At 31.8% G+C, this 27,224-nt stretch overlaps 1 protein-coding gene across 3 annotated transcripts in view; it reads right to left on the minus strand.

Moving 5' to 3' along the window:
• Larp4B (La-related protein 4B) overlaps positions 1-27,224 on the minus strand; it is a 327,432-nt gene that overhangs the window by 81,098 nt on the left and 219,110 nt on the right. For all 3 annotated transcript variants that reach the window (XM_085815337.1, XM_085815336.1, XM_085815338.1), the window contains 2 exons: positions 21,387-21,488; positions 6,034-6,222 (listed from right to left, as the gene is read on the minus strand). In XM_085815337.1, coding sequence (XP_085671463.1) covers positions 6,034-6,222; positions 21,387-21,488 — 291 coding nt within the window. The remainder of the gene's footprint in view (positions 1-6,033; positions 6,223-21,386; positions 21,489-27,224) is intronic.

Below are 27,224 nucleotides of genomic sequence, written 5' to 3' on the forward strand. Positions count from 1 at the left end.
AACTGAGAAATTATCATATAAAAGCAAAATTTAGAAAATTAATCTAGGCTTGATTAATTTTATGAAATACAAAGGTAAAGCATATATACTAATGAAAATTTGCAAAAGATTTATTAGAAAATGTTTAGCAGGATGAACTTCGAAACAAGGCTCGAGGGAGAATCCTGCCTCACGATGTTTGCACTAAATTCGCATTTCTACCAGATTTTTTTTTTTGGGGGGGGGGGAGGGGGATCAACATATAGCACGTTTTCTTGATGGGATTCGGGGGTATATGGTTAGCAAATCCAGGTCTGAATAAACAATAAAACATCATAGAAAAAACAAAATGAAGCCATGAATGAGAAAAGTGGGTTGTACATTTAAACAGACAGAAAAAATTAATCCCCGTGGGAATCGCGGGTTGCGCAAATCTTGCAACTTCTATGATGCCCATTGAAATGCGGGATACACAGCGAGAGGGTTAAAAGAGAAGTAAAAATATAATTGTCATGATTCACAGTAGACGCTTGGCTGTTGTCGACCCAGAGAGAGGGATAGACGGCCAATGACAGAATAGACATGAAACAGATTCTAAAACAATATACATTAAAAGCTACGAAACACAATAAAATATTTCTGCATCATTTCAATTTGAAAATTTTTCAGACATTTCATTTAATAATTGCAATAGGTGGTAAATAGCCTAGAGTCAGCCCTGTACATGGATGGTCCGACACATATACACTGATTATAATAAATTATGGAATAATCACAAAAACAGCGATAACTCCCACAAAAATAAGCCAAACCGTGTAAAATTTGAATATGTTGCCAAATAAGAGTAGCTAAATAAAACTGCAATATGCAAATTAGTGGCGCTGCACCCAGAATGAATCTGCGAGGAGTATAAAAGTCCATGTTTGAGAGCAAGCCCACATATTTCACTGTGATAGTGACATCAGAAATGTAAGATAGCCAATTCGTAACAATGACCTCCAGGCATCATTTGCCTGCAGAACTACAATGGAGAGCCATTGGGAGACTAGAGGCAGGATAAAGCCAAACAGAAGTAGCTAGATGGCTAAATGCGAGTCCTTCTGTGTTTCATACACTTAGGAGGCGATTTCAAACCACAGATTCGGCATCTAGGAGGTTCAACCAAGCACGGCCAACTGCTATGACGAGCGACGATGACCGATATTTGACATTATGTGCACGCAGGAATAGAACCGCTACTCTGACTCTTCTTAGATCCTCCCTTGAGGCAGCCACCGGAAGGTTGGTATCAACATCAACTGTAGGTAGAAGGCTTCAAGGTGGTCTGTATGCGAGGCGACCAGCCATTTGCCTGCTGCTCACGTCACGCCATAGGAGAGACCATTTGCAATAGGCACGACAACATGTTTACTGGATGCCTGATCAGTGGAAGGCTGTTCTCTTGACGGATGAGTCTAGGTTTAGTCTAGAAAGCGATATAAGGCGTTATTTGATATGGAAAGAACCTGGAACTCGTTATCATCTGATAAAGAGATGCATGTGGAAGAGGCAGTGTCTGTTTGGGATGGCATCTTTTTGGGTGGACGCACAGACCTCCATGTCTTTCCAAGGAAACCCCTGAACGCTCATGTTTATAGAGATGACATCCTTGATGCTTATGTGCGCCTATATGCCGGGGCAATAGGTGATGCTTTCCTGTTACAGGATGACAATGAAAGACCACACAGGGCTCGCATCATATATGATTATCTTCAACAGGAAACAATTATGCGCATGGAGTGGCCAGCTTGATCCCCGCACTTTAATCCTATCGAGCACATTTGGGATTCTTTAGGGAGACATCTAGCTGCTCTCAATCCGCCCCCTTAGACCTGTTGGCAGTGATGATAAAAGGCAAAGCATGTTTTGCTTCCCTTAAATAAAGCTAAGACTAAACTAAATAAAATTATTGCTTTATTCCATAAATAAAATAAAAGAGCTAACACTGTAGCCTTTACATTTTAAAATCATTTGATTGAAAGCAAACTAGCATAATGCTAACTGATAATCACAAAAGAGAACAAGAAAAACAAGATTCGTCGATACCGGCGTACATATATATTATACTCGGCCAACCCGCCGATCTTGACGTCATAGGCAACCACGTTAGCTTGCCGCCGATCGACCTCCAATCAAAATTTGCACGTGGAAAACTAAAGCCAACAAGACCCTTGCCGCGCTTGCAACTGCTTTGCAAGAGCAATGGCTCTCGCTCCTTATGGAACTGATATGCCGCATAATTGAAAGCATCATGCATCGCTGTATGTGCTGTATTGCTTCTAGAGGCGACCATATTCCATATTGAAGGTACTTTTCCTATAGCAAACTGACACCTTTGATTTGTTCATTTTATACATGTGCTAATTTCGATACTACCATAATTAGCTGGTAATTTATTTTTATGTTATTCGATACCTTACTATGTGTTGTATATTGTGGATAAGTTTCATAAAATTCTACATGTAACTTTTTCAGTAATCGTGATTTTTCCTTAATTTATGATAACAAGTGTAAGATGATTTCAACTTCTTTATGAAAAGAAAAATTTCTTTCCTACAGATATGTATGTATACTTGTTCATACGATAAGACTGGAATAATTTTTTCAATTTTTTATGCTTGTGCCTAGTGAAAAGTACAACGAAAGACAAATGCGATGAGTAAGACTTTTAGGATCAAAAAGTACAAAATCCCCCAATTTTTTCTTCTTTTTTCTGTTCTAAAAATTCTTCAAATAATAGGAAATTCATCACAAATTTTCGACAAAAAAGTAAATTATGTGTTAAAACCATGAAGATATTATTCATTTTGACACAGGAATTTCTTTTTTTTTTTTTTTTTTGAAATTGTACTTCTATAAATCTTTCTAGAACCTTCCCAGCTTCAGGATCTATAAAATCCAAAAGAAAAACACCCTTGTCAACTCCTAAGAGTAAAAATGCTGAAGATATTTGAAAACTATTCAGAGAAAAACACATTAAGTTAATTTCACAGAGAAAATTGATATACATCTGAATGCTCTGAAACAATCAGAAGGGAAAAAAACTCTGTAAGAAAGAGACAAATGAAATTATTTATATTAGAATAAGAAACAAATTCAAATCATAGCCTGAATATTAGTTAAGCAAATCAAATACACATTCATAAATAAACTGCCAAAAATTACTCCTCTAAAATGTTAATTAACATGCAAACTGCTAGTCAAAAAATATTAAAGAAATGTCAGACTTCCGTCTGAAATTAAAGACCAAAATCGTTAAAAAAAACCAAAAGGGCTTTTAACGGCTGAATGAAACCTCTATTCACTCAGCCATTCTGTTTCCTGCTTTTTACATTTTAATGGTGTATTTAATTATGGCAAAGCACACTAGGGCTATCTGCCTAAGGGAAGGGATGCCTTCATGGAGGACTTTCTAAGGAAAACTGGCTCATATACACGTTACACATGGGGAAAACCACGAAAACGCCCATGCAGCCAGCCCGTTTGCGGAATTCGAACCTCGGACCGAACTACCAGTGTTCAGCGACTTTATCGCTCTCCCGCTGATGGGCCTACATTTTAATGACTTATTGACTGCTTTTTCATGGAACCATTAAGTGTAAGAGGTTAGAATAATGCGAAGTCATGACTTATCATGGCTGCCATATACCAGTTGGATAAAGTTATAAAATTTTGGTTTATTTTACTGCAATGAAGAAGAAATCTTTCAATGGGAGAACACGAGCCACTATAGTATTCAGGGATGCAGGAATCATTCTGGCTATGTGCCAGTTAATTTTACATTTCATCAGTAAAATTCCTTTTTAAGATAACACACAGAAGTGACTTCAAGAATAATTTGCCAAAAAATGCCATCAACACTCTCAATGGTCTTCTGGGTTTTATCATGTATACATTTTTTTAATAATTCCCTACAACACATTTTCATATATACAGATTTTATCAAATTTGAAACAGTTATTTGCAATTCTTGCGATTTTTCCATATACAGTACAAAGTCCGAAATCCAAACTCGTCGGGACTTCGCCGATTCTGGATTTTTCTGGATATTAGATCATCAATTTAAATCTGGTAAGTTGGTATGCAGAAATTATACAATTTAAAATATGAAATTGTAATTTATGAAATAAAGAACAATTATGATCTAAAGAATATCAAAATTTACAAAAAAAGCTTAATATTTATTTATTTACTTTATTAAAAATTTCTTTCAATGTAAGTTGTTTAAGTTGCTTCCACAAAAAAATTAAAAAAGTTCTTTTTTCTTATGTCATACACAGTTGACTTTCTAATGCCATACTCCTCGCATAATTTTGAGATATGCCTTTATCCATTTTTGGCAGCAATTCCACTTTTTTGTTTAATAGACATTGAAATATGGCTTCGCTTTGTAGATCCTTTGGCAGTTCCAGAATTGGAAACTCTTTTTGGCATAATCGAAAGTTCAAGCTTAGTTTTTATAAAATTACCGTAATAACAACAGTCTGCAAAAAATAAGCTGGATCAAATTAGAATATCAGGGAGCAGCACAGTCTGCTACATTAATTGAAATGCCTTAGAATCAGTAAATATAATTTTAGCCTAGCTTAATAGCATCTGTTATACATTATTGGTTGTGCATCACAAAACTGACGACGAAAGCCAAGTTGTTTCACTAAATTTTGTCTTGCTCCTATTGCGTACTCAATTATGTTAGTTCAGTTATTTATTATACCTACGTCTATTTCTTGCACATGCTTAAAACTAATCTAAGTCCTGAATAAATAAACTCGCACATATACTTAAGGCTTTTATCTAGGGCCGGCGCTAGATACCGCCTGGTACAGTCTCTATGGGTGCTAAATTCTGCTACAAAGCGCCTTCCTAAGTTCTAAATTTTCACCACGCCTAAACTTTGGATCCTAAATCATAAAAACTTCTCATCCCTTAATTTTGCCGTTCAGTTCTCCCCCAAATTCCAAAAATTTCGGCTTCCTTAAATTCTGTCTTCCGGTGCCGACATATTCTGCCGCCGCTTCTGGGTTTATCCTGAATAACATATCAGTTATTTTTAATTAAAATAACACTAAATGTAATCTTTTGGCCAATGAGTTTAATTAACAAAATGAAAAGAAATTTTTGTTGAATTTTTTCTCGCCAACATTTCTTAGAACATTTAAAAATCTATAATCATCACCAAGTGCAATGTTAGCACAATAGGTTGACATACTCTTGTTATTCAATTTCTAATATAAAAAAAAGTTTAGACATTGCTGCATGAGGTTATTACTGAAGCTATCATGTATTGATAAACATGCAGTGATGAAAGCAAAATATAATAAATAATGACTTGCCAGGTCGGCGTCAGGGATATAAAATAGGTGAATTTTTCATTTTGAGATTATGCCAAGCAGATACTCAGCCACATTATTAATCTTACAATTTATGCTTACATGATTGTTTTTCCATAACGAGGTATTTTATTTAGTGTGTAACTGAAATTAAGAATTGGAATTTTTAAGTGAAAATCACCACATGTTTTATTACGGAAGGAAAAATCAAATGTGCATGTGTAAAGTACACACACAAAAAAACAAATGTCTGTGGCTTTGAGGTCTGGATCTGAGATCATTACGGATAATGGACGTCCGGATTTCGGATTTTGTACTAATGTACCGAGTTGAAAAGTTATCCCAAAGAAGTATTAAAATTAGAACACGAAGCTTGTAAACTTTCAATCATGAAAAATTATCATTCATACAACCCCAATTTTCGTAAACAAAACTAAAATCAAAGTCAAGACATTTCATGGCTTCACTTTTCATTGCATGGGACATACTTACATAAATATTCTAATCTTACGGTACACCACTACTTTAAAAATGAGTCTTGCCACATGCACATCAGCTCACAGAAATGTCGGTAGCCAACTGCCTCATTAGCTGCCGATTCTCTACAGCTGTCAATGAGTTCTTGACTTTTTGATGGGAGTGCAGATAATTAAAAAGTATGAGATTATGAAAAATGAACATGTACCTTCCATATGGCCTGGATTACTAGGAAAAATTTCTATGTGGCCTTGGGTAGGTTGATAACTTAAAGATTCTGAGGGTATTGGGTTTGCACTGGCAGTGCTGGTCGAAGCCTCTGAAGGTAAAGAAGTAGCAATTCCAGATGTATCATCCATTTCTGGGAATACTACTTGAACCTTTGTTTTCCTGTCACCTACAAAGTAATCATCAAGACTAAATAAAAATTGTTACCTTATTCATTAACATTAAGGTATTAAAAGTTAGCTTAAATAAAATTATTTTATAAATAAAAGTTTCCAATATACCAATAAAAAAACATAACTAAATATAAAATTACATAGATGAACAGAAAATGACTAAAAGAATAACAAATTTTGAAATCATGCACTTTACTATCAATATACAATTATTAAGTGAATTCACATGTAATTACTAAATTTCTAGACAAAAAGTCTTTCTGTTTCAACCAGTTACTACGCCAGATTTGCTTTTTCCAATGATATTCAAAGAAAGGTAAAGACATCATAAGACATTGCACTAAGAATTTTAGGATAAGCAGATCTTTTACAGTTGAAAGGTAAATTTTCAATCATATTTGAGTGCATTATCAATAATGAAAAATCTAACAAAACATTATCAGCTTGATAAGATTATGTATTATGCTGATATACCAAACAGAATTCTGAATAGATGTATATCAAGTTATAGCTGTATCTTTTAAATTACAGATATAATTTGAAAGATAAGATCCTAAACAGCAAACACCCTGAACAAATGACTATATGCTGAAAGTGCATGAAAGAGGAATGTGCTTCATAAATTATGCCCGATAAAGTAAAAAAATCAAATATGTACACCACATGACTACACAACTTGTACAGAATATTAAATTACACACAACTTTTTTGCATTTCATTTAAACATATTGAATTAATAAGTAACAAATTTTGAATTAAGTCTACAATGTCGATAGCACATAAACCACAACTGGCACTCTTTAAAGTTCACTATATTTATTTACCACAGTGGCACATATATACCCATTCTGTTACTTAGCTTCATGAGCTCAATTTTTTAATTCTTGTATGTTAGTAAATTGTGCATTTTTGCTTTGCAAATGATTGAATTATGTTGTTCTTATCTTCTGATTAAGGTTTTTATGCCTTTAGTAAATTGCATGCAAGTTATAGAATTAACAACAATTTAAAAATTGTTCAAGTGCAACTAAGCCTAATTTTTTTTTACCATAGCAGCCATATTTGTTTACTTTTGAAACTAGAACAGTGGATTTGTTGCCAAACTAATCTTCACAACAACAAAGATAACATCTTTTTTTATAATTGCGAATTAAATCATGCGAATAATTGCGTATTACCATATTAATCCCTTCTGGAATTATCGTTCAAGTTATTAAATTATCCCGCATATTAACTCAGCATAGCACCCAGAACAGTCAGTTTCTATGCCTTCAAGTATCTTTTTGCCTAGCGAGACCAAACATAAGCTTTCAGTTTTGTGCACCAAAAAATGCTCACTGGTTGAATTGCTTGTTTTTGCATAAACTAATCTTAATTGTAAAAGCTGTTCTTTAAATTCTTTCAACTTATATTTATGTTTTATATTTTTCAATTTTTAAAAAAGATATTTTGAGGTTTTATGTATTTTTGCCTTGTCATGAAGCGAGAGCTGAATTAGCTGAATGAGAAATATATCTCTAATGAAATTCAAGGAAATAAGTTTAAATGAAATGGAGGGAAAATGCACATAATTTAATATTCCCTACAAGGAAGTCAATGTAGTGTATACATCAGATTTATTGCCACACAATGAAAGAGCTAAACACTAATACTGCTGCTTAAACAGTGTTTTGAGCTCTTGTGAATATTACTACAAGATTAAAAATTTTAACTTTTGATTTCTGAAGCTGCATAAAACTTTGCCGTTTATTTCATGCAGTTTGCATACAGGTTTCGTACACATGTGTCCAAGTTTATAAAGCTAAATTAATGGTAGTTAGTAAATATAAAATGAAAAAGATAAGTGCAATATTAAATAAATAAAATCACGAAAACCTTTAATTTTATTGTATATGTATGAAGGAAAGTGAACAGTATAAGTCTTTCACAACAGTTTATTGCTGAGCTGTGCTGTATAGCTTTTCTTTGCCTCTGAACATCATTCAACTCAGCTCTTAAGCTCTGTTCCACTCACAATTTTTCTATTTTTTTAACCCAATTTATTGCTGCCTGTATCTTAAAATATTTCTGAAGTAAAGCATGGCATAACCACTGAAAATGCTAATATTGTAGCTTGCTATTGCTTTTTCAAGTTAATATCTTTTCATAAAAACTTTACATCTTAACCCCATTTTCCAAAAATTTTACACATCAGAGATCAAAGATTTTTTTTTCCCTCCATGAAGAGATATTTTTCATAATCTTTCTGTATTGCTACTTCTGAAGTAGTTGTACTTTCTTATTGAGCTCATTTTCTCAGCATCTTCATTTTTAACTCCATAGCCCTTCATTTTTGTAATAAAAAATTACAACTTTACCACTTGTCTGCCAGTAAGCAGTATGCCAAATAGAAAAAATTTATATATGACTACTGGGGAAATGATTACATCATATATACAATGTAATAAATTGACGCTTCGCTTGTTTTGAAGAGTAAGTTGCAAATCATTCAGATCCATTCATCTTGATTATAGCAAGAAAACGTGGACACTTCTTGTGATTAAATTGAAAGTTTAAAATTGTGAGTTTTACTCTGCCTCAAAATATTGAGCCAGAAATTCAGACTCTTATTCTTTCTGAATTATCATGCATTAAAATTTCTGAAAATCATGCACAACTACAAAGTATGAAATAAAAAATGTTCAGTAGAACACAGCGAAAAAGATGACCAAATGACATGTATTTTTCCCTCGGCATGATACAAGCAGTTGAATGATTTCATTTTTAATTGAACTTTCAGAATTGCACCATTTGAAAAAACTTTTTAACACAATACTTCTGATTCTGCTGAAGCACCCACCCACACAGTATGGTTCAGCTTCATTTTTAAGACTGCATCAATTGGGACCGAAGCAAGTCTGAAATTTTACATCATTAATTTATATCTAGTAGGATTACATGCAGAAATTATAAAATTAAAAACATGAAAAGTTGTTTGCAAAATAATGAAACATTTATGATCTTCAGAAGACAAAAATTTACAGGGAAGGGGGGAAGCTCAGTGTTAACATCCGTTTCATTAAAATTTTTTTAAAAACCGGATTAAAAAAATTTTTAAATGCAAATTATTTAAGCAATTTTATTTCCTGTGTTAATGCTTTGATTTTATAAACAGTGATAATTTATTGTTTAATTATAAAGTTCCACTGTTCAGGTCCTGTAACTTATGCCTAGACTTTTTATTAAATAGTCAATTGAATTTCTTATTTTCAACAATTTCTTTATTACTTCTTCACAATCGATAGTAATATTTTCATAATTTAAAACAATACTACAGGTGTTGCTGTCTAACTGATGACTGGGACATTGTTACATACTTGCCAATCTATGACACTCAAAAATCAGGAGATTTTTCACAATGTTCAAAAGCCTTTTTAAATGATAAAAATATAGTTTTTATTAATGAATTAACTTAAAATAGTTACTAATTCATAAATGCAAGCAACACAAAAATACCTTAACCTTACACATAAAAAAGCATTTTTATTACTTGCATCGTTTAAGAAAACAAACGAGGAGAGAAAAAAAAAAAAAAAAACCACTTTAACCAGTTTTTGTACAAATGTTATGAATAGCGGAAGATTTTGCTTTTATTAAGAAAGAAACTTCATAATTTTGTTTCTAGCAATTGCCAAGTAGACCTGCTTTCGCTAATAAAAGTTTTTCTAATGTGTCATCACTAATATTAGATCTAAATTTAGTCCTCGTTTTTGCAACAACTCTGAAAATCCTCTCACACTCCGCATTACTATGGAGAACTGTCAAGATGGCCAACATAATTCTAGACAGTTCACTATATTTTAAAATTCCATCAGCACCTTTCAGTTTTCCAATTAAACTCCACCGGGTGTCAATTCTAGCTGATCTTTATAACTTCATCCAAGTTTTTTAATTGTAAACTGCAAAATTGCGACTGCAATATTGTAAGTGGCAACATCAATATCATCATCGTTCATGACTAAATGAAGTAACACTGGAAATCTGTTCAAAAAGTACCTTATATTAGAAAAAGATGCATTTGCTAGAGAGAAACATCAGCAACTTTAGCATGCAAAATCACTTCATCGTTGATTGGAAATTTATGTAGTATGTAATCGCATACTCGACAGAAGTAACTTCTAACATGAAGATAAAACTAATTTTTGTCTTCTGAAAGTTCTTCCGCTACTCTTGTAGTTGCAGCTCCTAATACCAAATCTTCATCTTTCTTCTGATTATCTATTTCACCATAAATCAAATCATATATAGGATTACAAGACAAAACACAGACTGATTTTACAAACTTTGATAAAATGTCTTTAAAGAGATCATAAATCATTGATTTCAAAACATGAATTTATGAAATGCTGCTTTTTAGAACTGTGTTAAGAACATCGAATGATGGCAAAATGAATTGAAAAAAAAAAAAAAAAAAAAAAAAAAAACAGAAAGCTTTTTTGAGGTCCGAAGAAAAAAACGTAAATATTCGTTCTTCACAAAATATTCTTTGTTTTAGATATAATCTAGAGAAAATTCAATTGCTTTCAGATGTCAAAAATGACTTTTTTTTTTTTTTTTTTTTGTTTTGTTCATATAACGAAGTATTAAGCCAAGTTCCATAAAAATCGTTGAGAAATTATAAAAATAAGAAAAAGTTGGGAGAAATATATTGTAAATCGGGTTAGCGGGAGAGCGGTCGAAAATCAGGAGTCCCCTGCCTAAATCGGGAGAGTTGGCAACTCTGTTGTTACCACAATGAAAATTTACGCTCTATCATCTCATTTAACACTTTTTCAATATTCCACAATCACAAAATTTTGTGGCTCTTTTTGTTAAAGCCACATGGCTATCTTTTTTTGCTTGGAATATTTTCTTGGCATCAGGCACCACTCAGTTTAGGTTTGCATGATTTGGAATTTGCCAAGAAATTAACAAATAGCTATCCTATTTTTTCAAGGTTAGGTTGAATATTTGGATATAGGAAAAGCACAGAAAGGATACATGAATAAGGAAAAAAAATGCCTTTGTGAAGGTTTTTCTGTGGAAAATCCCATACTCATGCCTTCGTAAAAAAAAGAAGCCCTATGATCAATGAAAAACGGCCCTATAACCACCTCACAAAATTAATATACGACTAGGCATTGTCTTATTGAACAATCTGGAAGAGTTCAGTTACATAATCTTCATTAAGCATATCTTCACATATTCCACTAACTAAAAAACTCTTTCTCTTTGTTACGTGATACTAACCCAACCCATCTTGCACGAGAAGTGACTACAGTCGTTTTGTGCATATTGGTAGTTGAGTGCGGGTGATAATAAAAGTCATTTTCTAAGAATTATTGGCAGAATACTGCTATTGATGGATTTTGTAATGCTTTTACAATAAGGTTGGGTACACACAAATACTGGGTCGATATCTGTAAATTTCAGCATTAAAACATGCATTGAAAAAGATGCATCACTATGAATATGCTTTGCTGATGCTGTGAGGAACGTTGCATTCAACACTGGAGCTTCCAGCTATGCATTGCGATAAATTTGGGAAGATGAGCGGCGAATGTACTATATACAGCAGACGATTTCGCTAAGCGCATGCTGCTCCTATGTTGCCCACAAGTACGTCTGCATAACTTAACTTCATGGCTACGAGCATCGATTTAGCACTCGCGTGTTCCCAGTCTAATTTGACTATTTTTTACAGTAAATTCCTAAGGATGGATAAGAATAAAATATAATTGTATGCAACTAGTTTGCCAAATTGAGAGAACAAGGTTATTGATAATTCTAGTGATATTACACATTGTCCTATATGATGAAAGATTTTGAGCAGTTCTAATTCAAGCTGGAATATGGATGATTCTGATTATCAAAAAGAATGGTCATCAAAGTTGACAAACCCCCAGTCTTGGAAGAGTTTTTAGGTTACTCAGTAATAAATACAGAAAACGTTCTTGATAGCGTAACAAATGCTGTAGCTTTATTTATTGTCATCGACTTTCTTACATTCCTTGTAGAGAAGTCGCATGGATACTGTGATCAAAATACTGATACATTCACATCTTCCAAGAAAGTCCTCTAATAGAAAGACATTACAATATGTGACGAAATTTCAAGGGCTTATTCGTATGGGACAAGCGCATAAGGACTGAAAAGGGGATTAATGGAGCACAGATTCGTGTATAGAAATACCATTTTCCCAGAAATAATGACAAGATACAGATTTAATGTGTTATGGAAGTCATGGCACTTAAATAATAATGAAGACTTGACTGATGAATCAGTCATGCTTTCGAAAGTCAGACTACTACTGAATTACTTTGTTCCCAGGATTTTACATGTTGATAAGTCTATTCAGCAGTTGTCTTTGGATGAAGGTATAATATCTTGGAGGGGGTTATTCTTCAAAGTTAACAATGCAATAAAGATTGGAAAATATGGAATTTTAGTTCATGTACTGTGCAAAAGTACTAAATTCTATATGTGGAATTCGAAAACTTATTGTGCTCAACTAAACTGACTTATAGAAACAGTTCAACATAATCACTTTATACAGACTTGTGGTGGCATATCTACATTGATAACTATTACAATAGTGTGAAAAGCTATTACATAATAAAATTAGAATTTGTGGCACTATTTGGAAAAACAGAAGACTTCCGAATTTCTTGAAAAGCCTTTCACTGAAAAAAGCCTAAATGGCCATCAAAAGAAAAAGACATTTTAGTATGAGCATGGCAATTATATATATACATAAAAACACTCTTATATCAACAATACAGAAACATGAAAAGGAAAAAATAACATGCTGATTGACTATTCTTGTATTTTTTAAGTACACTGCGAAAAAAGGGGGGGGACAGTTCTATAGGGCCAATAGACAAAATTCAAAGTGCATTCTTCATGTCTTAAAAGCACGACTTAGGATATATTAGATTTATATATCTCTATTCTAACATAGTTATTTTGACATGAAATAGGACTTTTTCTGAAATAACATACCAATTTTTTTCCATATTTCGATTCTACGACTCAAATTATGCCTAGATATTAAATTTTGTAAAATTTAGTGCAAAATTTACGAAGAAATTCACAAATTTATATTGGCAATTTTTTCAGTTTGCGCCAAGAATAATTCATTTCGTGAACTTCTTAATGTATGGCAGCCTATTTTCCTTTTCCGCGAGTGGAAAAAATGTTAAAATCGTTCCCCCCCTTTTTCCAAATAATATTTTTTATGTTATATTTTTAATTATAATTGTTATTATTTTAAGTAATTTTTTCTTTTTCGAATTTCATTTTAATTGTTTAAGTTGCATGGTTTCTTTCGAATAACTGTTTTAAAAATTTCTATTTACCCATTCGAACTGCATAGTTTACATAAAAGGTGCATCGTTTATTTTTTTTAAATAGCTTTCTTTATATTTTTTGTCATAGTTATTATTTTAGGTAATTTGTAGACTTTTATTTTAAATGCTTGTGTTGCATTCTGTCTTCAGATAATTGTTTTAAATTTTCTATTTATTCATTTGAACTAAGCATTTTAAATATATTTATTAATATAAATTTTCCAGGATTTCATTGTACTTATTTGAATTGAGTTTCTTTCGAAAGAATACTTTTATGTCCCAGACTACGATGCATCTGAAAACTGAATATATGAAAAGAGAAAATACAGTAAAGCACAGTAACACGCTTTTCAATGTTCAGTTCAGAAAAGATATATAAACGAGAAAGATGTAGAACCAACATTTTAACTTAGGATGACTTGCATATATTGCTTTAAATAGCTGTAGAGACATTAGATATTTTTTGGAAGCAGAGGAGATGAAAAATTAGCAACGCCTTTGCCAGGAACGGAACCGCGAACCTCTGAATCACGAACTGAATGTGCTCACCACTACACCACGAAGGGTTGCTAAGAAGGCGGGAGAAATACCTTATATATTCCCCCTTTTAAAGGGCGGCTGGCGCTTTTAGAGGACCCAATCGCCAAATCCCGGGTGAGGACAATCATCATTCAACACCCTTTATTTTTTTTTTAAAATAAAGGGTGTTGTAGTAGTTCTTTCAGTAGTTCAGGCGGCAGTGTAGAGACATTAGGATTTTTTTTGGGGGGGGGGAAGCCGAAGGGATGGAAAATTAACAAACGACTTCGCCGGGTATCGAACCACGGACCTCCTAATTACGCGCTGAGTGTGCTGACCACTACACCACGAAAGGTCGCTAAGAAGGCGCAAGAAATACCTCCTTCAACATTGTGTTCATTGCTTTACACAATTTTATCATTCTACACAAACTCAGCATCGCGCACTAATTTGGCTTTTCCAATGTACACATTGATCTATTTTCAATAATAATAATAATAATAATAAAAAACAGTATATTGCACAAACTGTGCATTCAGCACTGCCTTAACTTTGTCCATGTACACAGCGATCTCTTTTCATTTAAAAGAAATCAGACAGTTAAATAAACTTTTGTTTAAAAAAAAAAAAAAAAAAATCATGCAGTAACATTATAAACCTAACATTTCAACTCAGTTAAAATAATATAACAAAATTCAAATTGCATTCTTCATGTCTCGAAAGCGCGATTTACGATATATTAGATTTATATATCTCTATTCTAACATAGTTATTTTGACATGAAATAGGACTTTTTCTGAAATAACATACCAATTTTTTCCCACATTTCGATTCTACGACTCAAATTATGCCTAGATATTAAATTTTGTAAAATTTGGTGCGAAATTTATGAAGAAATTCACAAATTTATGTTGGCAATTTTTTCAGTTTGCACCAAGAATAATTCATTTTGTGAACTTCTTAATATATGGCAGCCTATTTTCCTTTCCCGCGAGTGGAAAAAATGTTAAAATCGTTTCCCCCTTTTTTTCCAAATAATATTCTTTATATTATATTTTTAATTATAATTGGTATTATTTTAAGTAATTTTTTCTTTTTCGAATTTCATTTTAATTGTATAAAGCTACAGCATAACCATAATTTGTTTTTAAAAATAAGCGTAGCCAAGATTACAACATAAAACGCATATCCAAGCCTAAGATAAGTAAACAATCTTTTATGCAAAGTCTCGGATTGGATCTGCTTCCATCGAATTTCTGTATTGCCTTCGCCACATAAACTCCGCAAAATATGAATAAAAAATATCTTCCAACGATAGTTGATTATACTGTTCTTCCAGAATTCCCGCTTTATATTGCTCCACATACTTTCAATATTGTTTGTATAAGCACCAGTCGTAGGTTCAACAAATGATTCCTTGTACGAAGTAAAAAGGAAGTATTATAATCGCGAAAAAATTCGGGTATCATATTTCAACAAAAATATTGATTTTGACCGCTATCCAGTGCAATTTAATGATGTTTTTGCATGACTTCCACAAGTAAGGACAGAATAAAGGACTCTTTCCCCCCAAAAAAATTATAAAACTGATTTAAAGTGAATTTTGAGTAGAATTTTTCGCGGCGTCTGTGCGTATCTCGCATAACTCAAAAATGAGAAACCTTAGAACGTTGAAATTTTGTAAGTAGGACTGCTATAACATGTAGGCGCGCACCCCATATTTAATTTGGTTTCAATCAGCCGCACCAAAAGTACATAAATATATGTATATATATCTACTCTGTTAGTCCTCAGTGAGCTTAGTTTCTTTATTCTTATATGTTTGTAAATTGTGCATTTTTTACTTTAGAAATGATTGAATTATGTTGTTCTTATCTTCTGGTTAAGGTTTTTATGCTTTTAGTAAATCTGCATGCAATATTTGTGGAATTATCAACAATTTAAAAAAAGTTGTTTAAGTGCAGCTATGCCTAATAAATTTTGCGGATGGCGGACATGTCTATTTACATTTCAAACTTGGCAAAATAGCGGATTTGTTGCCAATCAGAGAAATTAAGCTTCGCAACAACAAAGATAACGCCTTCTTTTACTATTGCGAATTAAATCATGCTTAATCCATTCTGGAATTTATTCAAGGAATTAAGTGTTTCAGAGTTACTTTGTAATTTTTAATTCAGATATTTTGAGTTTTTATGTATTCTTGCCTTGTCGGGAAGTAAAAACTAAATTAATTTAATGAGAAATACTGAATCGTCTGTGAAAAACTGTTTCTTTTTTGTTTTGTTTGCTTAATTTCTTTTATGCATAGTTTTAGATTTGTTATAGTATTTAAATAGAACGTGTAGCAATGATTAGATAATTCTTCAAATGATATAAATTCAAATGATTTATATGCATTCTGAGTTATAATATGGATGAAATGTAATGCTGTTAAGTGAACTTAGCGCCAGAGTGTCACTATGGTAAACAAATACAGTGAATTTTAGTGCATTCATTCTATTGTGGTTTATGCGGTATCAATGATGCAGATTTAATTCAATCCTATAAGTTTAAATGAAATGCAAGAAAAAATAAGTATAATTTAATATTCCATGCAAGGAAGTCATATGGTGTACATATCAGATTTTTTTCAGATGCAATCATCCACATATTGAGCACATCAATGACTGAGGAGTTAAAAGCTATGAAATATTGGTAATATGTAGCCTTTTTAAAGTCCCCCACAAAACTCTATTTGGATAGAAACTCTTGTCCTCTCCGACATAATTAATTTTATTGATCAACACTTCCATATTGGTTAGGTTAGGCAATTTGAACATGGCGAAGCACATGAAGACTATTTCACTAAAGGATGTGATGCATTCATGGAAGAAATTTTACAAGAAACGTGTGCATATTCACGTTACACATGGGGATAACCAACTACGAAGGTACCCAAGTTCAACTGCTAGTATTTAGCAGTCTAGACCGGGGGTTCTCAACTGGTGGTACGCCAAGGCTAAAACAGGTGGCACGCAAAGTATTTTTTAACTATTAAATTCAAAAATTAAAAAACCCAACTTACTGATTGAGTTTTTTCTCTAATACTCGTAAATTTATGCTATTTGAGCTTTGTTCAAGAGTGGTGGTTTTACTTTTCAGTTTTTGTTTAGATGATACGTGTTCGTCAAAACGTTGATAACCGCTGGTCTAAACCACTCAGCCACTTTCATGTTGGACCTTTTAAGAGATGCTATACTGTATTCATTGTTATTTATAATTATTTGTGCACAGTTCTCCTTTTTCTCAATTTGAGGCCCTGGGAAGGGCCTTTTTTTAAAGAAAAACTGGGGTATTATCAATACCATAAAGATCATCAACTGAAGAATCTGAACCACCCTACTCACCAGTGTTAAATTTCATGTACTCAACAATGTTCTCCAACAAAAAATGTAATTTTCACATTTTCTATTCTTTCATTACATGCCTCATGCACCATTGCATATGAATTACCAAATCTATACCTTTCTCAATCAATTTACAGAACACACCCTTTTTAAAAGTTCTCTTTACAGATGCTACAGATCTTTTCACATTACTTCATATGATTTCAAATGGGTTGCAATAATATGGTAGTAAACAGAGCGTAGTATTATGTCTTTTCACATTATTTCATACGATTTCAAATAGGTTGCAATAATATGGTAGTAAACAGAGCATAGTAAGTCTGTGCTCTGGAGCTATAGCATCAACACAATGCAATTTAAATTGTCTTCAGACCTTAGAAAGAAGAACTAAGGAGTTCTGTTCTCAACATAGTTAGCTTCCCAAGGTATATTTCACCAGTCAACAGAAACCAAATGTCTACTTTTGCTGTACTTGGATGATAGCATGCTTTATCCAATACAATGTTAGGTTGTAAGTTAAGTAGTATTTTTACAAACTTATTTTCCTAATTTTCTGCCTTCATTTCCCTGTGATAATTTTTTTCTTAAAGCTTCGTATATATTGCATGCTTGAAGAATAAAGGAGCACAAACAACAACACACCGTAAATCTTTTCTTGAGAGAGCAACAAAACATACTAAAGGCCACTCAAAAATGTTCTCTCAGCATTTTTATTGTCATATCCTATCAAATTTCAGTTTCAGAAAAGATAAAATTTATCCAGGTTTTATCGGTATAGTATAATTTTCCTATTCAGTGATTACTTTTTTAAATGTTTTAGATAACAGCTTCTCCAGCATTGAATATTGTTATGTTATCAAAACTGACTGCCTTTTTTCTTTTCTTTTTACATGCACACCTTAAACCACTCATCATCTGTCTAACTGTGCGAATGGACATATTTGGAAAAAAAAAATGAGCTTCATCATCTATAACTTTTACAGGCAGGAATTTTCTTCCATTAAAGAAACCATGAACTTTCCTTGCACTATTGCTAAAGTTAGCTCATCAAGTTGTTTGATTAGGGTTGTACCGACTTTCAGAGGTCGTCGTTTTCTCAGAGAAGAAAATCCACCATTTTTTAGTTCTCATTGCATGTAATTTCTGCTTGTCAGAGAAACGCTATTCAAATCAGTACCAAAAGTTACAATTTGTTTATTGTATTTATTGGGAAAATGCTAGTCATAATGAGAATCTTAGTGGAAGTACATAGTGGTTTTCTAGACCAGCGGTCGCCAACCGGTGGTCCATGAAAGGTTTTTGATGGTCCGCTGAAAAATTGGGACATTATTTATATTTTTATGAAGATTCAGTTTAAAAATGATGAGTAACAAAACCTATTGTAGAATACGGATTATACTTTTTTTTTTTTTTAAAATTCTAGTTACTAGTTTTAGCGAAATTCCTTTTGAATTTAGCGACTTTTGCAGGTGTATATAATGACACTTGAAAGCGAGAGTTGGTATCCACGGATATGCTGCTGTTATCAATAAAAGCATTGGAATAATTGGAATTCGCTTTCCTTTTGAATTACAAACATATGCTATTATAGTCGTTAATAACAGTTTTTCTACTTGTCAATATGCAAACTTGATGGACTTTTATGAGAACCATCTGCATTCTTGTTTATAATTGCGTAACTGCAAGTTTCCGTTTTAGTTTTGTCTAACTGTTGATGGATGGCACCATTGCTGAGTAAACGATGATTATTATATCTATAATAATTAAAACTTCGCCACATAACACTATCAGTTCCTTGATATTGCTTTCTGTACAAGAAGGAAAGATTTTTGTACTTTTCATATAATTTTCCAATGTGAAGGAAATGTGTAGTTTTTCGTATTATTATTGAATAAATGTATTTAACTTCCTTTAATTCATATTACTGGTCTGCCACATATACAACTATATATGTAGTGGTCCGCGAAGTTCTAAGGGTTGACAACCACTGTTCTAGACTGATGAGACTGAAAATTATATACATACATCGAAGATAAAGCAGATGCCATAGTAACTGTTTTCTCCTCCTTACGGTCAATAAATGAATTAATGCCTTGCTTTTTACTTCCTTGTACGAACTAAAAAAGGAAGTATAGTAATCGCGAAAAGTTTCAGGCAGCATATTTCAACGAAAAAATCCATTTTGACTATCTAATGCAATTTAACAATGTTTTTGCGTAATATCTGCACCTAAGGACAGGATAAAAGACTCATTTCCTCCAAAAAAATTATAAAACTGATTTAAAATTAATTCTGAAGAGAATTTTTCGTGGCGTCTGTACGTATATAGGACTGCTATAACATGTAGATGTGCACCTCATATTTTGGTTACAATCGGCCGCACCAAGAGTATATAAATATATTTATATGTAGGCAATATTTTTAGAATTATCAACAATTTTAAAGTTGTTTAAATGCTGCTAAGCCTTTTTTATGATGGCGGCCATTGATTGTTTACATTTGAAACAACAGACTAGTGGATTTGTTGCCAATCTAGAGAAACTTAGCTTCGCAACAACAAACATAACGCCTTCATTTATTATTGCCAATTAAATCATGCTTAATCCTTTCTGGAATTTTTTCGAGGAAATAAGTGTTTAAGATTTACTTCGTAATTTTTAATATAGATATTTTGAGTTTTTACGTATTTTTGTCTTCTCGTGAAGTGAGAACTGAATTAATTGAATGAGAAATTCTCAATCGTCTGTGAAAAACTGTTTCTTTTTTGTTTTGTTTATTTTTTTAATACATCATTCTAGCTTTATTATAGTATTTGAATAGAACATGTGGCAACGATTAGATAATTCTAGTCTTTAAATGATATAAATTTTCTGCATTATGAGTTATAATATGAATGAAATGTAATACTGTTAAGTGAATCTAGCACCAGAGTGTCGCTATGATAAACAAATACTAGAGTGAATTTTAAAGAATGCATTTATTCTATTGTGATTTATGCGCTGTCGGCGAAGTAGATTTAATTCAATCCAATAAGTTTAAATGAAATGCAAGAAAAAATGTGTATAATTTATTATTCCGTACAAGGAAGTCAAGTGGTGTACACATCAGATTTTTTCAGTGAAGAGTGGGTGAGGTCAGGGTTACTGAGTTAGCAGTTTTCCCAATGACTTCTAATGCCTTCCTACTGATCATTGAATGACTGACGTATATTGGCAACCTTTAGTGAAAAATTAAATACATTGTCACGCATATTTTTTATTCAATTATCTTTCCTCAACAATATATTTCATAGCATAATTTTTACAATACAGCTTCTAAGAAATGATAGAACTATATTCTACAGCTGACACATATACTTTCCACTAAATCCAACGTTCTTAACTTAGCTTGACCACTAGCATAAACAATTAATTCAAAGGCTTTTAGAGGTTTCCGTCGATCTTAAAACACCAGAAGTAAACTTCATGTACTACTTAATATCTTAATGGATATAAAAGCATTCCTATTTATACAAGTTAATCCCACCAATAGCATGACCACCTTCATCAACAGATCTTTTGTCACTTAATATATATTAGATTACAATTTAAGATACTTTGTTTCCTTACTTTCTGCAATGATATAAATATCTTAATGAATGGAAGTTTATGACAGCACAGACTGAAATAAGTAGTTATACTAAATTAATAAATGCTATATAAATACAGTTCTTCAGGAGCAGATCTCAAAAGTAGTGTAACTCAAAAGGTAAAAAGGAAATATAATACTTTAAACAATTTTAAGAGAAATTTGTATTGTAAAAAATTCAATTGGACTAATTAATAAAGGCTATTTTTAACAGTAATAACACAATACATACAATACAGTATAAAATTCAAGAATACATACAATGTGATTCTAAATTAAGGAATGAAGAAGCTTTATTTGTACTGCATACTTGAGCAGTTGTTTGATTACGGTAACTGCCAGGATGGATGTTGGAGACATGGCCTAAAAAATGAAACAGAAAATAAATTCGATTTTATATAAACCACTCACATTATGGAAAAGATCTAAATACTCATTGAAAAACCTGGTAAATTTAATAACCACAAAAATTTAAAACAGAAAAATTCTGGGATTTACACGAACAGACAAAGGGATACACAGGTTAAGACCACAGCATGCACAATTTTTATATAACTTAAAAAACAAAAAAGTTGTAACAGTTAATCAGAATTTCTATCTTTAAATACCACTTTTGCTTACATAATATAATGCGCATCCACATGCTTTTATTTTAAACTAACACATTTTTACTTAATCAGTCAATATTCTGAAGCATATACAACTTTTTATTAGTACTGAAATTGAGATCAATTGCTTTTTAAAGTCATAAACAGTTGTGCCACTGTATCCTTTAATTCAATATTTATGCTTTAGAGCAGTAATGATAAAAAAAACTGTGGCAAGTTTCCAAGTGCAAGTGAAGTGACAATCAATATAACATTTCCAAAATATAGCAGCTCCAACACTCCCAGTACCGTCTTCATAGCATCCGCATGCGTGTTTCTATCCAATATAATTAAACATAGGAAACTAAGTTGTATTTTTTGATTACAAGAAACTCTAAATTCTTGAGCTCATGCCTCCACTAGCTCAGACATCAATTTTCAAAGAGTTTTGCTTAACTTTCTTTTGTATTAATATTCTTTTAATTTGCTTCCTCCCTTATTTTAAGCATTAGACTTTATAGTAGTTTTCTGGTTATTCTTCAATTATTTATAGCAATAACTGCTCCTAAAATGTATGCAAATAATTATGCTCCACATGTTAGGGAACTATTATCAACTATTAGTGCTAAGATTTTTACTTCTACTATCCTTTGAAACTTAATATTGTACTATCCAATACAAGAATAGCATTCTTTATTTCTTGCCCACTCTTTTCCAGACCAGGTAAAAATTCTTTAAGTTCCTTCTTCAGGAAAAAAAAAAAAAAAAAAAAAAAAAAAAAAGTCTAAAGAACAATTTTTTGTTTAAGTACAATATATAATGCAGTTGTGGACAAACTACTTACTCAATGAAATTTAACATAGGATACACCAATGTAGCACTCACTATTATTCCCGGTTTTATATACCCACAATGTCTTTGAAACGTATTACCTACACATATGGGGCCACTACAGATTATTTTTATGTAAACCATCCTCTTTTTTTTACAAACAAAGCTTTATAAAAATGATTCTGTTAGAAATTTATTTTTATCGATTACTGAAGAATGTTACTTATATAGATTATATAGTTTAATCTACCAAGATCAGACATCACAGATAAACAAAAGCACATATTATTTGACAATATCCATCAACTGATGCAAATAAAAACCAAGCAAATGGTTTGCATTAATTTAATTTGAAATTTTAGCATTTTAAAAATTTTTAAATCACATTGCTTGCATTTAAATAACCTGCAGTTTTCACCAATAGAAATGCTTAAAAAAAGTAAAATGCTCTAAATCCTATCTAAAATTATTCTATTTTCCAAAATTTATGGAAATTTTTTACATTTATATATACAGCAGATTCATTTCTCTTTTATAAAAACAATCCTAAATAATTAATTCAATTTTTATGGTTTTAAGCCCAAAGGGCCAATTTCCCCCAGAAAGGGTATAATTTCGTTGGTTCACTATAAACAGCACTTCACTTTTCAAATTGTTGCCACCAAATATTAGAACCCACATTATATTAAAAAAAAATTAAATAACAGTACCTAGAGACATCAAATTTTGAATAACATAGTCAGTCATACACTCAAATAAGGGCATCTGGAAGCTCAACTTGTACTTTGTTTTATTATCTATTTCATATTTTGTAAAATTTAATGAATTTTTGATTAACAAACCCCACAATTTCAAAGACAACACTAGTACTGGGGGGGGGGATTTTTATGCATCGGAAATTCTGATCCTGCTGCTGAGTTGAATTTTATGGTTAAGTGCGAAGAACACGATATTTAATAAATAAAGGTAACACACAAAAACGTTAGAAAAACACCCTTTTGGGCATAATATAAAATCTGAAAGGTTTCAGATTTTCTTTTCTCTCATTTCATACAGCATTATCATGCAAATTATTAACAATAAGATTAAGCTAAGCAGATGTCTAATACTGCATAATTATTTTTTCAGAAAATGTAAGTTTTTTTAAGTTAAAAAAATTAATCAGTAAAATGAAATACAGAAATTTTAGATACTCTTGTATAGCACACATCTAAAATTAAAAAAAAAATGTAATGTTCATTAGTTTCTAAAAAATAATGTACAAATTCTAATAAAAATTCAATTAACGCATTTCTGAATGGAATAAAACTTTGTATCTAACACAAGAATTTTAAAACATACCTTGACCATGTAAGTGTATATACACAGTGGTGGTGAAACAAATTTTTGACATACTTATAAGTGAATTTCCATTTTTATAAAACACTGATTCATAAATTGCTAGTTCTAAAGAACTGTAACATTGGTTCTCAAAATATGTCTTGCAAAATATATTTTGCGGTTATATTCTGTTTAATTTCGATTTTTATTTATGGACAAAAATTGCATGTTTCTTAAAACCAATTTTTGTTTTTTTCCCTTTTCATTCTTCTGAAGAATGAAATTTTTTATACCTTCGGATCTCCTAAATGAAAGAAAAGAAATAGGTCAGTAGAAGAAATTTACTCACAACCTGCTTTGAAACACTGGCAAGTTGTTAAGTCTTGTGTCAAGAAGTCTGAGTGAAAGATCTTAGATCCATTCCCCAGTATAGTCTTCAACACTGGAATCAGGCTTTAGTTAGTGTGATAAGACTATAGCTGTATGACCAATTGTGAAATTCTTATATCCTGCCAACCTTTAATTGTACCTGCCTAATGTGGAGAAGCCTTTGAGAACTTCCTCTAAGAGAAACTGGCTCATATTCACATAATACGTGATAAAAATGGTGAAAACTCTCATTCATTTAACTTGTCAGTTGTAATTTGAACTATTATAACTTAAGAGTTTCATTGTTTTCTTGCTGGTGGGCTATGAAAAAAGTTAGGAATCACTGAACCAGACACTTTAAATAAAATAAGTACACTGAATGTAGCATTACAATAAAGCTGATTGTTAAAGTGTTACAACAGCAATCACAGTAATGCTTTATATTTTATGTAGCACTATCGTACAAACTGTTAGCAAATAAGATTAGCTAAACAGGTGTCAATTAGTGCATAAGTACCTAGAAAATACATGGCTTTCTTCAGAATAAATTAAACAATAAATCTAAAGCAATAAAATGTAATACTTAAGGAATTTTGAATATTCTTGTTGTATGTGCTCACTTCTAATACTAATAAAATATTATTCATATTTATGTTTTAGAACAAAGAATTGCAAAAACCATAATAAAAAACCAGTTTTCTAGTAGTGTCTTTGAATGGCACACAGCCCATATTTAAACAATTTTAAAATATACCATAAAAGGCTTTGTAACATATAAGATTGAATAACACAATGTCTGTAAAATGTTGTAGCTTTTTGACACACTAAAGTGAGTTTCCATTTTTATAAAATGCTCACTTACACCTCCTGAATGGCATGACAGGCTTTATCTGCTCAAGTTTTGTGTCATCTACTATATATTAGCTTATAAATCAAAATTTTTGTTTTTCTACTTTTTTTATTAATTGGAAGTTTATGAGAAAGACTAAAATAAGTATTTCTACAAATTTAACTATTAAATGCTTGTTTAAACACGGGTCTTTGCGAACAGATCCAAAAAGCTGTGCCGTTCAGATGGTTAATAAACAAGTTTCCCAAAAAAGACACATTTTTTTGGGGGGGGGGAGGGTATTAAAATTTAGGATTAGGAAAATTGGTGAAATTTTCTAAGCGTTTGGATCGCCAAGTGGTAAGGAAAAGAAATGGGTATTATCTCAAATAAAGTTTGCAATGCATTTTATTCAAGGAAAAGAAATAGGCATACTTGCCAACCTATGACACTCAAAAATCAGGAGATTTTTTTAAGAAATCAGGAGATTTTTCACATGTTAAAAAGACTTTTTAAATGATAAAAATATAGTTTTTAATAATGAATTAACTTACTAAGAATAGTTATTAAGTCTTAAATGCAAGCAACACAAAAATACCTTAGACAAACATTTTTATTACTTGCATCGTTTAAAAAAAAAAAAAAAAGACGCTTTAATCAGTTTTCGTACAAATGTTATGAACAGTGGCAGATTTTGCTTTCGTTAAGAAAGAAACTTCATAATTTTGTTCATATCAATTGCAACGTAGGCCTGCTTTCGCTAATAAAAGTTTTTCTAATGTGTCATCACTAATATTAGATCTAAATTTAGTCCTTGTTTTCGCAACAACTCTGAAAATCCTCTCACACTCCGCATTACTATGGAGAACTGTCAAGATGGCCAACATAATTCTAGACAGTTCACTATATTTTAAAATTCCATCAGCACCTTTCAGTTTTCCAATTAAACTCCACTGGGTGTCAATCCTAGCTGATTTTATAACTTCATCCAAGTTTTCTAAATTGTAAACTGCAAAATTGCGACTGCAGTATATCAGTGGCAACATTAATATCATCATCTTTCATGACTAAATGAAGTAACACAGGAAATCTGTTCAAAAAGTACCTTATATTAGAAAAAGATGCATTTGCTAGAGCAGAAATATCACAAACTTTAGCATGCAAAATCACTTCATCGTTGACTGAAAATTTATGTAGTATGTAATCACATACTCGACAGAAGTAACTTTTAACATGAAGATAAAACTTATTTTTGTCTTCTGCTGAAAGTTCTTCCACTACTTTTGTAGTAATTCTTTTTTCTTATGATCTTTCAAAGAATTTACAAGTTCCCTGGTTTGATTTCCAATTATAAGATCATTGTCATCCTCTTGATTTGCCAAACTATTATAGGCAATACGAATCAAAACACTGTTTTTCACAACGGACGGTTTTACAAATTTAGTATAAAGTTCTTTTAAAAGATCATTAATAATTTGGATAATAAGCAGGGGAGATTTTGGCGAAGCTGATTGTAGAAGGGTACTTACACTTTCAAAAATCTTAATGGTACTTAACACAAAACTACAATATGCTTTGTTCAAATCCGAAGAAACAAGATAGAAAATCCTTTCCTCCCGGCTAATAGAAGACTGTTTCTTCTTCCCTTCAACTTCTTTAACAAAGTTGACCTTTGAGGAGTCTCTTAAGCATTTTTTTTTTTTTTTAAAGGGTTTGATTCTGTGTGTTGGCTTTTCCCTTTTAAAGCATTTTGATTAGAAGCAAAGTTGGTTTTCGGAATCTTACATGGCGACAAATTTGATGGGATCTGTGGTTTCGTTTTGGTCTCTTCGTGGAAATATTTTAGCAATGCATCCCACAGTTCAATAAACCTTCCCAGCGCTTTGCCTAAGAATAACTATCTCATGCATACATGTTTCAGAATTTTTCTCGTTTCACCAGAGCACAGTTCTTGGAAATTCTTTAAGTTTTCTTTTCTTTTTACACTTTTTTCCAGATAGAAAAACACATCAATCAGAAGCTGGTTAATATTTAATGATAAAGCAGCTGCAGCTTTTTCTGCTGCCAAATTAATTAAGTGGCATGGGCATCCAATAACAATTAATTCATTTTGTTCTTTTTTGAGGAAAGAGGCTACACTCTTTTTGTCACCCACCATGACAT

Source organism: Stegodyphus dumicola, chromosome 4 (assembly GCF_044657685.1).
Source record: "Stegodyphus dumicola isolate Sdum_Otavi_A_Nest chromosome 4, ASM4465768v1".
NCBI lineage: Eukaryota > Metazoa > Arthropoda > Arachnida > Araneae > Eresidae > Stegodyphus > Stegodyphus dumicola.